We start from the raw sequence: 13,886 nt of genomic DNA on the forward strand, positions 1-13,886 counted from the left end.
GTTTTACATGATTTTTGTAGAAAAAAGTGCACTCTTTCCAATGAAACCAATTCCAAGTCTCTAGATCAATTCGGTGCTTCACAATTTGTACCTAATGGTGGGAAATAAAAACTGGAAAACTTAAGAAATGAAAAATTTAACGTACTTAATTTTTACTGTAAAAAAAAGGCAGACATACAGAAATACTCATACAAAATTATCAAGTTTAAGAACAAATCACACCCATTCATGCTGGACGTTCACTCCTCTTCTTCTTCAATTCTTTATTTGGTTGTGGGGGCACTTCATCTACTTTGGAAGACTCTGTTACTAGGCTTCTGATGTTGTTATACAAGTATCACTGGCAAGCCAGTGACAGTCCTCCTAGCTTGATTACCTTTGGCATCTTCCCATCCAATGGTTTTAATAGAAGAGTGAGCTCATCAATGTCCTTACTATCAGCAAATTTCCTTGCATTCACTACTCACTTGTTGTGGAAGTTGATAGCCTAAATAAATTTAAGGCTGAGCTGGACAGGTATTTGGAATGAATGGAGGGGTGAAATGGGAGCAGTTTTTTTTTTTTTTTTATGGCTAATGCTACATAAGCTTGCTTTCTTGCATCATATGCCTCTACTAATGCTAATGCTACTCCACTAGGGAAAATCATGAAGTGATGGTATTTAGTAACCCCAGCTAACTGTTTGAAAAATTGCTTCAAGTATACATCTCATTCATACGAAGTCACTTGTTTGGCAGAGATGGCCTTATGACCTCCAGGAGAGGAGGTAATAACACAATTTATCAAGTCATTGTGGGTATAGTATTACCGACAGCATACTTTGCTTTAAAGATTCCAGACATTCGATCAGGACTAAACTTAGTATGACCAGTTAGGAGAAAATTGAGGAGAATACACGCCTTCATTCCCTTTGCCACTCTCCACATTAGATATTGAAGTGTATTATTTTTATTCTGTCCCACATGGTTGTCTGCAAATAAGACAAGGGTGTGGCAGCTTCTTGAGAAGTTTCCAGGCAGTGTTGCAACAAACTCACCACACAATTTGGACCTTTTCCTATGTCTTGCTCCTCATCAATCAAATAGTTGAACTGAATTTTTTCTTTTTCATTAGTTATACCAAATACTGTACAATTTCGTGTGCACTTGAAATAAGCAACCAGAACCTGGTTGCTAAGGACTTGTTGGATAATTTACTGTTTGAGCAAAATCGAAAGATATTACCTTAGTCATATCATCTGAGTTGCCACACCAGGTTTGGTAATACGATCTCTGATTTCTGGTTTTGGTCCAAAGACTGTTCAGCTTCAGTTCTTTCTCTTCATCCTTGCAGTTCTTGGCTTGAAAAATAGATAGAGAATTACTTCTACAAACATCACCAGATCAGCAGCTGGTTTCATGACTGTCACATAAGGGATGTATTTTGTCCATAAAATACATCCCTTATGTGACTAAAAGAATGTCTTAAAATAAAGCCGATATCGCTGGGGTTTCTGTAAGTTGTTGCCCATCACGAGCAGAGGCCCGCAAGAGACATCTACCTCGCACAGAATCATGTTTACTTTAATGGCTGTTTACTCAAACTTCTTTTCACACATTAACCACCTTTTCATACAAGTATAAATTTTCATAATCCAGGTCACATATATTAATGGCTTGTTAATGACTTGCTACTTACTCTAACCAAGTATAACCATTTGGATGGTACAACTCATGTGGAATGAGTAGTATCATCCAAATTACCTGTTCCATTGTAATTAGAGATGAAAAATACAGATGCATTGATGCCTCTCAAAGAGTCTTAAACATTAACTAAATTGTTCTATCTGTGCCAATCATGCAAAAGATACTTTATTGCTGTTTAAGATGATTAATTTTTAAATTAAATTTTTAAATTAAATTTTTCAACTAAATATTTTGACTTACAACAGTTGCACTTAATGATTAGGCCTCAAATAACCTTGAAAACTAAATGTTCATTCACTAACAAACAATTGAGTTTTAAACATTCACTAATAAACAAAGTATCACTAATAAAATTCACTGATAAACAAAGTATCACTAATAAAATTCACTGATAAACAAAGTATCACTAATAAAATTCACTGATAAACAAATATTATTATTATTTTTATTACTACTACTACTACAACAACAGTATTCAGTATTGGATTATTTGAAAAGCGATGTATTTTAAAGTTGCCACCATTCCCAGATCAGTAATATAGGGTTTTGTATGCATTTTAATATGGATTATATGAAATGCGTATGCAGTGATATTTGATTTGTGAATAGTTGAATTTGACTGCTGGCATACATCATTATAATGAAATCAGATGGAGCTCTGAATAAAATTTGCTATATTTTGGTTATTTTACTTGCCATTATACTTATTCAGTAAATGATTTTTTTTTTTTTTTTTAATTTAATGAAGGCATTACTAAATTCAGTAAATATATAGATGGAACTGAATTTTATCTATCATCGGAGCTTGTTCTCCTGCTGCATCTGCTATGGGTATTTTCCTTGATTATCCCTCCCCCATATTGTAATAGCTTACTGCACAAATTTCTGCCATCAGAGCTGGCTCTCCATTCACGTGTATTATGGCTATATTTCACAACACTTCTTTTGTTGTAGTCTACCTTGGCCACAGAAAAATAGTGTCACTTAACCAACAGTGTAAGAAGATACCTAGCTGCTAACATCTGTTTCCTTATAAAGGGGTTGTTATTAAAAATTTTTCAAGCAGTACGTGACTTTTTCTTTTTGATCTATCTTTTATGTGTGAAAGTCAGGCATGCTTCATTCTTACTTTGGAGCTTTTCCCTCTTCACATGATACAGTTATGTTTCACCAGAGGCATGACTAGGGTAAGGATTTGATTCATTGTGGGTGCCGAATAGAGTTAGACTTGGAATAATGAATGTATAATTTAAAAATATGACATTTGTTAAAAATCTTTCTGTTTTTATATAAAAGTATCATTTTATGGATAATTTTTATAATTAATGTGTTGAGTGATTAATATTTGTAATTTAATTATTTATGAAACTCATTCCCAAAGTTTTGCTGTAGGCTCTTAATTTGTTAATTACACTTTTGTGTTTCATGGCAAATTTTTACCAACAGCATAAGAGGATACCTGGCTTTTAACTTTGTTGCTCAGATGTGGGGGCTGTTGTTAAAATTTTCCAATGAGTAAGTGACTTTTTAATTTTGATCATGTTTTCTAATATCTAGAGAGAAGTGCTAAAAGAAAAAATATAGAGTTAAACAATTTCAATCTGTGCATATGCCACTGAAGTAAAAAAAAAAATTAAGCATGTGTGTACTCAGTTGTTTCCCTCAAGAAAGTCAGGCATGCTTCATTCCTGTCTGGACAGATGTCTGATCTGAGAACTAAATTTGCTGATATTTGGGCAGTGGACTGCTAGATTTGAGATATTCAGTTGTCCTTTCTTTCTTCCTGCAGTGGTGATGCGGAGTTTTAACAAAAAATGTGCTGCTATACCTGACAGTTGTACTTTGCCAGTGACTGGAGGGAGTCTGAATAGTCTATGTGGGGGGCATTGTCAAAGCCACGTTATATCAAGGAGCTGGCTGTTTTTACTGTACATATGCCATATCCAAAAATTTCATTACTTCATACAATCCTCACCACTTTTTCTTACTACTTACTTTTATTATTTTTAATTTTCGGGAAAAAATGTTTTTTTTTTTTTTTTTTTTTATTCTTCTTGGAGAATAGTTGCAAACTCTCCAGACTTTTAATGTAAAATCCATCCATATTTTATACTCAGTTTGACCCTTCAGTCATCTCACCATCGTGGTATAATTGGTCTCCATCTTTATTTTAAAACTCAATCCTTGAGTCTGTCACAAATATTCTCTTAAGTATGACTAGCTGGGCTTGCTACCTGGTAGTTTAAAACACTGATGGAACTGATATTGAGATGACATTTGAGTTAATTTTTGACAAAGTCCAGTCATTTCACAACAACCAAATCCTCTGCTTGCACCTTGATGATGATTGGGCTGTTAGTAACCCTGTGTGCAAGTCTTGAAATATGGCACCTAGTATACCGAAGGTGACTACCCAGGGTTCAAGGTTTGCATCCATACCACACAGAGGAATGCCGCCCTCTATGTTACCAGGAAATACTATGTGGTAAATGATTCTCATCAACCAGTAAAATATTACCACTTTGCTTATTGGAGGCTTGAAGTGGTTAAACCCATGTTTAGTCTCCAGAGTAAAGCTCCAACAACCCCCATCTCTTCCATTATGCAGTATGATTGATGTCTTTTGAGATTTTGACAGGCATCATGATGAGATCCAATCTTCCTTACATTTCAAGGGTACAGCTCTAAAATGGTGTTTGCAGGCTAGCTGCTAGATAGTCCACTGAACCAAACCTATTGGTAACCCTCTAAGAGGAATCTAGATCAGTTAGTGTATAATCTTGTTGCCTCTACTTTGCCAGTGACTGGAGGGAGTCAGAATAGTGTGAGGGGGGCCATTGTCAAAGCCACGTTATATCAAGGGGCTGGCTGTACGTATGCCATATCCAAAAATTTCATTACTTCATACAAACCTCCCCACTTTTCTTACTACTGAATACATCATAAATAACCAAGCTAATGGAACAAACTGATCTGCAAAAAGAAATAAACCTCCCAAACGCTTACTCATTCATTTCACAAATATACCGAAGGTGACTACCCAGGGCTCAAGGTTTGGCATCCACACCACACAGAGGAATGCCGCCCTCTGTGTTACCAAGAAATACTATGTGGTAAATGATTCTCATCAACCAGTAAAATATTACCACTTTGCTTATTGGAGGCTATTGGAAGCTTGAATTAATTCAAGCCTCCAATCCCCGACTTATATAATACTTGACTTAAGGAAATTCAACTTTATGTTAGTTTTTGCCGGCCGGTGAAAACTTAAAAGAATCATGGAAACATATTTTGCATCCTGTAGGAATAAATGGCAGTATCATGAAAATATTGTAATGTGAAACCAATAACACTTTTTTTTTTTTTTTGGTAATTAATTCCAAGACCTCGGAAGTTGAAATTTTCGCTATATAACTAAGCTATTTATCTTTCTAAAAGGTCATTTTTATAATGGAAATTGCACTGCACTTTTATCGTTATCATATGTTCCATTATAAGAATCAATTTTGAATGCCTTTGTGATATTTTTCTAAAACACATTTCTGGAAGTCACTACCATAAAACAAAAACAATTTGCTCTTTCCAGTTTATTGGGCTTTTTTGTTGGTGCATATAATTATAAACGGGTAGTAAACTCGATTTTATTGCATTTACGATAATCCCGATAATTGGAATTGTGTGAGTTTTTACGTTATTATGGTTAAAGGTGTTCCCCTTTACTGAAATATTCAATCATATAAAAAACATGAATAAATTTCAGAATCTTCCCTTCATTCCTATTTACTTATTACAGTGATGAAGGGAAAGAGACCAACAGAAAGTGCAAGTGTTGGCAGTGCTAGGAAACAAAACAAAATTGATTTAGAAATGAAGATGATTAATTAAGAAGTATGAAGCAGGACAAAGTTTGCCATCGTTTGCACGGAATTAGGTCTCGCTGCTTCAACAGTGAATACGATTTTAAGGAACAGTGTGCGTATAAAAGAACATGTTAAAGGATCAAAGTATTTCACACTGGAGCTAGTCTGCCCCAACAGTCATCACAAAACAGCATTTGGGTGCTCTATGAAAGACCGAAAAGCTATTAATAATATGGATGGAAAATCAGATTCACATGCAAGTGCCCCTGAATCTAACGGCCATTCAAGAAAGAAGTATTTATCAAGATAATGATAAGTACGGCAAACCCTAAGCCAAGTTCATGGCAAGCAACGGGTGATTTAATAGGTTCAAGCATCACGCTGGTTTCCAAAACATTAAAGTATGCAGTGAAGTCACTAGTGTCGATTCTGCAGCAGTAGAGAAATTTTGTGATATGGAAAAAAAAAACCCTTCTAAGTCTCCACAGCCCTCAACTTCTGCAGCGCCGTGCTTATCAGCTGGAGACATTGATTCTGGCAATGATGCTTGAAAAGTAAAACTTGCTGATGTTTTTGTAATTTTATCATTTTGAAATTTTTGTAATTTTGTACACCATTGTAATTTTTCCTGTGCATGAGATTAAAAAAAATTAATTGAATAATTCTATTTACACGTATGTCAAACGTTTCTTTTATTGCTTTTAGTTTCGAGTAGTTTTGGGCGTAGTTTAGAGTGTGGAATTTCCCTAAATGCTTATTTAGGGAAATTTCAACTTATGTAAAATTTGACTTGCATTCCGTGGAACGCAACCCTTCCGTTAATTAGGGAGTGACTGTGCATGGTCTCAGTTCCAATCTCAATGATGCCCATTTCTACTTAGTCTGCCAAGCCCCATTAATTTTTTCTGACAGAATCCCAACTGCCAGTTGATTCAAATACTGCTCACCTCAGTTGGTCTAATTGTTTTCTGTATGATTCTTTTCACTTCAAAGGTTGCGCTTGTGAATATGTCTGCTCTGATATTACCTGTCAGGGAATTAGTAATTAGGTCTCTTTTTGATATTCTCTCGCTTAAAATTTCTCTATCCTTCTGTCAAATTCATATGTTGCCTCTGTTGTTCTCCTGACTCCACTAATCACTTGGAACTCTTTGACTTCCTTTCTTTGGAACTTGACTTCTCCAATCCAACCTTCCTAACAGTGAGGTAATTTTTCTTGGCAATTTTAATATTTGCATCTCCAGCTGGCTTCTTGTTTATAGTTGTGGATCCAGATGGTCGAGATGCTAAGGCTTTTGCAATTAATAATGACCTTATACAGATTGTTCATTTGCTTACCAGAATACTAGACAATCCTAACCAAACAGTGAACACTTCTTTTTCTCACAAGCAACCCTTCCAAATAAGCACACAGTTGAGGTGAGTGGGCATCTCAGATCACAACTTGGTGATGATCTCTTCTTCGATGGAGCCTTTCTCTCATGGCGATTATCAACCTTGTGTTGAAAACTCTTGTCCCCTATCTAAACCTTGGTTTTCTAATAAATGCACTATGGCTGCTCATTGCATATTGAAATTGGCTTTCAACCATGTAAAGCAGTTATTAACCAGTCCAAACTAGATGTTGAGGCTAAGAGTAGAAAACTTGCTTCTTGTCCAAATGCTAGTCGAGCATTCTGGTCTCTTCCCAAAGATATTGGCCACAACCTTTGCCAGTTTCTTCTCCAACCTCTGTTAAAACCCAATGGTCCTGTTGCCACCTCAGCTAAAGATGAAGAAGCAAAACTACTTGCATCTTACTTTTATTCTAACTCTTGTATTGATGATCTTGCTAAACCACCTCCTGCCATTCCTAGTACACTCCATTCAATGCAACCTGTGGTCTTCTGTCAGAAGAATTTTGGACAGTCTTGATGCCAAGAAAGTGCCAGGTCCTGATCGTATTTCTCCACTTGTTCTCAAAATGTGTGCCCTTGAGCTTACTCCTGTTCTCTGTCACCTCTTTTACACTTTTTATTCCACTGGTATTTTTCCTTCTGCTTGTAAATTTGCTCGTATCCAGCCAGTTTCTAAAAAAGGGTGAAAAATCTCTCCCATCCAATTATCGTCCCATTGAACTTACTTCTACTCATTCTAAAGTAATGGAGAAATCCATTAACTGCCAACTCCCAAACTATGTAGAAATCTTCTATCTAATCAATTGCTAGTATGGATTTCAACAGTGTTGGTCCACTCCTGTAATTGGCTTTTGTTACCCATCTATGGACAAATTCAGTGGAAAGATTTAAGATGAAACTTAAACAGTTTCTCTTGACATATGATTGTATTTGGCATAAAGGTCTTCTAAATAAACTTTCATCTTATGTTTTGCCAATTGTTTTTTTATAATTGGGTATTCAGTTTTCTCTCTGACCATTCACTGCTGGTGATGGTAGATAGCTCTCTATCTTCTAACTTCTCCACTGTCTGATGTCAACTTAAAAAAAGTATCTTCTTTCATCTCTTCAACCTTCAACCCAAACACGGTACTAAGTACTGTAGGTCCTAATATCTTTCATGCTTGATATTTTCATTAAAAAAAAAATACTGAATTTCAAATGAAGTTTCTGGTTAACAGAAGTTGGAAGTTTGTGATTTAATAAAACTAAAATGCCTTTTGATGTTGGAATAACCAGCTTAAAATTTGACCTTAATTATGGCACTGTATTTAGCAATCCAAATATTGTGATTCGTGCAACTCAATGATGTGTATGTACACAAGGTATATAAGCATATACCTTGTGTACATACATTATGTATAAAACAGGTACTTTATGCTTAGCATTAATTACATGTTTTATACATAATGGAGTTTTGTTTGATACTTTAATTTGATATTATATGATGGTGGCATTTAATTTAGTGTATAACTACAAAATAGTTGCCTGAAGTGTTATGAACTTTAAATAAAATTTTTTTTTTTTTCATTAGGGACTAAAGACTTACTCACTAATAATCCAGAGGTAGATGACTTTGAGAAAGATGATATAACACTTCTTAGCGAAATTTTAAATGCTCCTCCTGGTGATATACCCACAATCCCTGGTTCTGGTGCAGATGATAGTTTTTCCCATCAATGGCAAGCAACCTTTGGTAGCCAGCCACCTAGCCCTCAAAAGTCATGCATTACCAATGGAGCTATTGGTATGGTAGATCCTTCTCAATCTTCCGCGACTGGTAATGAAGAAGATAAAGTCTCACATGATCCAGATTCTGTAATTTCTAATTTTTTGCCATCCCAATTGCTAGAAATGAATTCTGGTTTTGCCAAGCTCCACCTTAAATCCCAGGGTTTGTAATTACTTCTTAATTTCTGTGAAGCATAACATAAATTTTTATAAGTCCTTCCACAATGAAGATTAATTACTATATTTAATAACCACTCATTTACAACATGAATAATATAGTTTATTAAGCATATCGAGTAAACCACTATATATTTAAGGTGATGTTTCAGGCATCTTACCGATACCCATCATCACCAAGACTCCTGTAGCTTGCCAGTGCTACCAGAACCTATGTGCTTGCACATCAGGTTCTGGCAGCATCTTGTAGTGGTTTAGGTGATAGGCTTAATAATAAACTGTTTTTTCAGAACTGTCAAATAGTGTAAAATGCCAAATATTTTGTTAATACTGATATGAAAAAATCCTTATTTTTTAGGTTGCACTTGCAATGTATAATGATTGCATTAACATTAAAAATTCATTGTTAAAAATAAGAAACACGACAGAAACTTATCTTGTGGGGGGGGACTTCACTGTTCGAAATCTATGACTCAGAATTAAGTGGTAAATAAAAATGACATAAATTTTGCATTATGTAATCTGTTTTTTTTCTTTGCTTATTTTGAATTTGTTGATTTCCTTCAAGTTATATTCATAATTTGAAGGAAAGCACACAATTTCAAAAAGTTTAAATAATTAATTTTTATTAATTTTTAATTAAAAATTAAGTATTTATTTTCTCTACTTACAATTTAATTATGAGTTGCAAAAGAAGAATAGTTTTTTGGGTTTTTTTTCAGTAAGCCCTTTATTTATAATTCTTAGCTATAAAAATTAACTGTTAATCATAGATTGCACTTTGCAAGATGTGTTCCCAAAAATGTTCCCTCTCACCACCAATATTGTCAGAGTTAATTGTACAGATGTCAAAGGCTGATAGTTTTCTGTCGTTAGTCAGTAATACAAACTTTTGTTATTTGTTATTTTTTCACAAATTTCAGGCATGTGTTTATATTATGCTTCTCAAATATCTACTGTGTACATGCATGTGTGCATGTATTAGATACAAAATTACTGAATAATGAAGTTGTGAGAAATATATATTTGTTGTATTTATGAATTTTAGAAGCATTGCCGGGTGGCACAGTTCAACTTTTATGTGGAGCAGTAGCATTTCAGTGATCACGTGTCTTTGCCAGTAAATTAGCGCTTTTCTTGGTGAAATAAAATTGTTTCCTTATTTTCAGCATTACATTAACACAATTCATTTAGTAAAGAAAGCACTTTACTAGATCAGAAGGAAAAGTAACCTTTCTTTCTTCTCTTAATTTTTTGTTTTATTACTAACCAACTACTGCTTGGTCACAAAGGTGGCACTGCTCCTGCCTCCATGTGGTGAGGCCGGTAACCTGGAGGTGGAGGGGAACTCTCCCTTCCAGGGCAAAATGGAGCAAACAGTTGCTAAAACCCAGAAATCCACTGGTTGCATAGATGAGACCTTTACAGGGCAAAAACAGTCAGAGACTGATTTTGTTGCATCTAAATGTCAAAAGACTGTAACCAGAATCATAACTCCAACTTTCCTTATTATTCACTCGACCAAAAAACAACCTATTGGGAAACTCTCATCGTTTTTAGTGCAAAAATGCCTTGAAAGCATAATAGGTACTTCCAAGAGAGTTTATCACCTAAGATCTGGAGATTTACTGGTTGAAGTTGCCACTGCTCGACAACCTGAGCAATTACTGAAACTAAAAACTTTTGATGGAACTTTCGTTACCGTTTAACCACACATGTCCTCATTTGCAGATAATACAAAGGTTGATCGAGTGGTTAATGACAGTATGCTACTGCAATGGGATCTAGAAAAGTTAGGCAGATGGACTTAGAATGTACGTGTGCATTCATGGCATCTGTGATATTTGCTTTAAATGTATTCACCCTCACTCTGCAATCTGCCCAATCAAAAGATGCCTTAAACTGTCAAAATCCCCTCTTCTGAAATTAAAACCCATGTCTTTACCCGTAAATATTGCAACATCTTCCAACTGATGAGTGTGTGATCACTACCTGACTGTACTTTAAGCCCTGTGATGTCATCTAATTTATGAGTAATGATGAGGGCAAGAATGTTCTCACCACTAGTATTTTTACTAACATACAATAATAATCATCTAGTTAATTTGAAAAAAAAATTCCCATGGGCAGTTTCCCTCTCACTTATTTCAATCAGTGTGGGGCAGATTGAAGTCACCCATAATGGCACACTAGTGCTTACTTGCCTTCCAGCTGCATGTAGTGAGATTCTTGTCATACTCTGTAGATTACTCCTCCTCTCATTATACATTTGCTATCAACTGAGTTACACCACACAGATTTTATGCTGGCAAAAGTAACTTCAGACTCAGCAAAAGCTCTTTTCGTGCCCAGGCATGCTTTTAGTAAAAAGCATGACCCACCACTCCTATCTTCCCTAAATACATTATACATACGGGTGTAACTCATCGTTCCCAGTTTCTGTGTGACACCATTTCTGTTAGCCCTATTTTGACTGCATCTGTCCTAACTAGGAGTTCAGATTCAGCCATTTTATTGACAACACTACTGACATTACTGTAGACACAGTTAAGACCAAGTATTCTTCTATAGTTTACTACCATGATACACCCATTGAAGTTATTTAGGCTTGTTTCCTTAGTTTATTTTCCTGCTCAATTAAAATATTGTTACCCTCAGAACTTCATAACATCAGCTGTTGCAGCAACAAATAAGAATTCTTGAGGTGAGTGCAAGCATTACTTTGACCCATATCATCAGACAAACACGGATCAGTATTACCCTTTCCCCCTAACTAGCAGTTTTCCTGAACCCTTAAAGCAGTAGTTTTCATCCAGGGTGCCTCAACAACATTCCAAGGATGCCACATAATTTGGGTTTAAGTTACTTAAACTTATTTTTTTTAAAAATTTATATATTTATTTCATTATAAAAAGGTGTACGGTATCTCTTTAATTTTGTGGTGATTGATGTTTATTTAGTACCTCTATATAAAGAATAAAATTATTATATATATATAATTTGTAGTATGAATTGTAATTTTTTATAGTTATATTATTGTAATAACTATTATATAACATTTTTTAAATATTTTATATATATATATATATTTGAATAATGTTTGAAATAGTTGAAAACTGAATCTTTCGTAATAAAAAATAAAAAGGTAAAGCAAACATCAGAGGCAAGAAAAAGCATATTCCTCTACATGATGCTTGAAATATAAAAATAAATTAGAATGATGATTTAAAAATAAACATAATGCCAGAATCATGGCAAGACAGAAGAGCGAAAATGATCAAAATTAAATGTAACAATCAAACCAACAGGGAGGGAAGAGAAGGCTAACTAGAGTAAAAATATTGCAGCAGAAACTTTCCAAGATAATTTAGAAAATCTAAATGCAAAGATAATAAAATAATAATCAATTAAATTTTGAATGCCAATTAAATAGAAATTTAATGGCATCCCCTCTGATGGGCACAAAGTCCAAATTTGTGTGAAATATCACCAGCAGAGATGTAAACCAACTACAATAAGATAAACCAAAAATAGACTGACCATTATGCCTCATCTCAAGAGAGGACCACAAGGCCAATAATGGTCAGGTAATCGCTGCATTTCGATCGCTAGACAAATTGCTGCAAAGGCGAGTCGACCGAAAGATCAGTCCGCCACCTGATCCCCAGATCGAACCACCAATGCAGAGGACTTGAATAGTGGTGGTCCTGATGCAGCGAAAATTAAAAATAGGACAGATACAAGCACTCAAATGCAAAGCCACACCACTGACAAAAAGTAATCTTAACCAGATTATATAGACGAATGAAGAGGAATATGCTTTTTTCTGCCTCTGTTTGCTTTACCTTTTTATTTTTTATTATGAAAGATTCAGTTTTCAACTATTTCAAACATTATTCAAATATATGTATAAGTATATCACATGACAGTATTGAGTGGATTTGCTAACACTGTGCCCGTGCTGCCATCCATAGTTCATTATTCATCTATATAATCTGGTTAAGATTACTTTTTGTCAGTGGTGTGGCTTTGCATTGGAGTGCTTGTATCTGTCCTATTTTTAATTTTCGCTGCATCAGGACCACTGCTATTCAAGTCTTCTGCATTGGCGGTTCGATCTGGGGATCGGGTGGCAGACTGATCTTTCGGTCGACTCGCCTTTGCAGCAATTTGTCTAGCAATCGAAATGCAGCGATTACCTGACCATTATTGGCCTTGTAGTCCTCTGTTGAGATGGGGCATAATGGTCAGTCTATTTTTGTTTTATTTTATTGTAGTTGGTTTACATCTCTGCTGGTGATATTTCACATAAATTTGGACTTGGTGCCCGTCAGAGGGGGTGCTGTTAAATTTCTATTTAATTGGCATTTAAAATTTAATTGATTATTATTTTATTATCTTTGCATTTAGATTTTCTAGATTATCTTGGAGAGTTTCTGCTGCAATATTTTTACTCTTGTTATCCTTCTCTTCCCTCCCTGTTGGTTTTATCATTATGTTTAATTTTGACTATTTTCACTCTTCTGTCTTACCATGCTGCTGGCATCATTCTAATTTATTTATATATATATATATATATATACACACACACACACACACACACACACACACACACACACACACACACACACACATGCACAGAGAATCAGATCTAACAGGCAGAAAATTGAGTAGGGGTGCTGTTATTAAAAAAAGGTTGAAACCACTGCCTTAAAGTATCCTCAGTGATACTGGCAAAAATCCTTGCACCACATGTTTAAATGAATACCATCTCTGCAAAATAGATTCCTTCTATATCCAGTCAATAGGGATCTCCCTTGAATCCAAGGATGCTCTCATAATTGAGGCTGAAGGTTTGCTTACTTCTTATTACTGCTTCCTTAGTTGTCACAAAATCATATAGTTCCCTGTTAGAATTTGAAACACTGCTGGCATCCCCATCCCTAAAAAATTCCTGATTTGTGAATGTTTTTAAAATATCTATTCAATTTGTGAGC

General features: G+C 35.0%; 1 protein-coding gene across 3 annotated transcripts in view; it reads left to right on the top strand.

The window, feature by feature from the left end:
* The window catches only part of ICA69 (islet cell autoantigen 1-like protein), a 206,569-nt gene that overhangs the window by 164,047 nt on the left and 28,636 nt on the right, over positions 1-13,886 (top strand). For all 3 annotated transcript variants that reach the window (XM_090372977.1, XM_090372975.1, XM_090372976.1), the window contains one exon: positions 8,516-8,875. In XM_090372977.1, the coding sequence (XP_090229103.1) occupies positions 8,516-8,875 (360 nt within the window). The remainder of the gene's footprint in view (positions 1-8,515; positions 8,876-13,886) is intronic.

This window comes from Mastigoproctus giganteus, chromosome 4, assembly GCF_048544385.1.
Source record: "Mastigoproctus giganteus isolate SK-2022 chromosome 4, ASM4854438v1, whole genome shotgun sequence".
NCBI classification, from domain to species: domain Eukaryota; kingdom Metazoa; phylum Arthropoda; class Arachnida; order Uropygi; family Thelyphonidae; genus Mastigoproctus; species Mastigoproctus giganteus.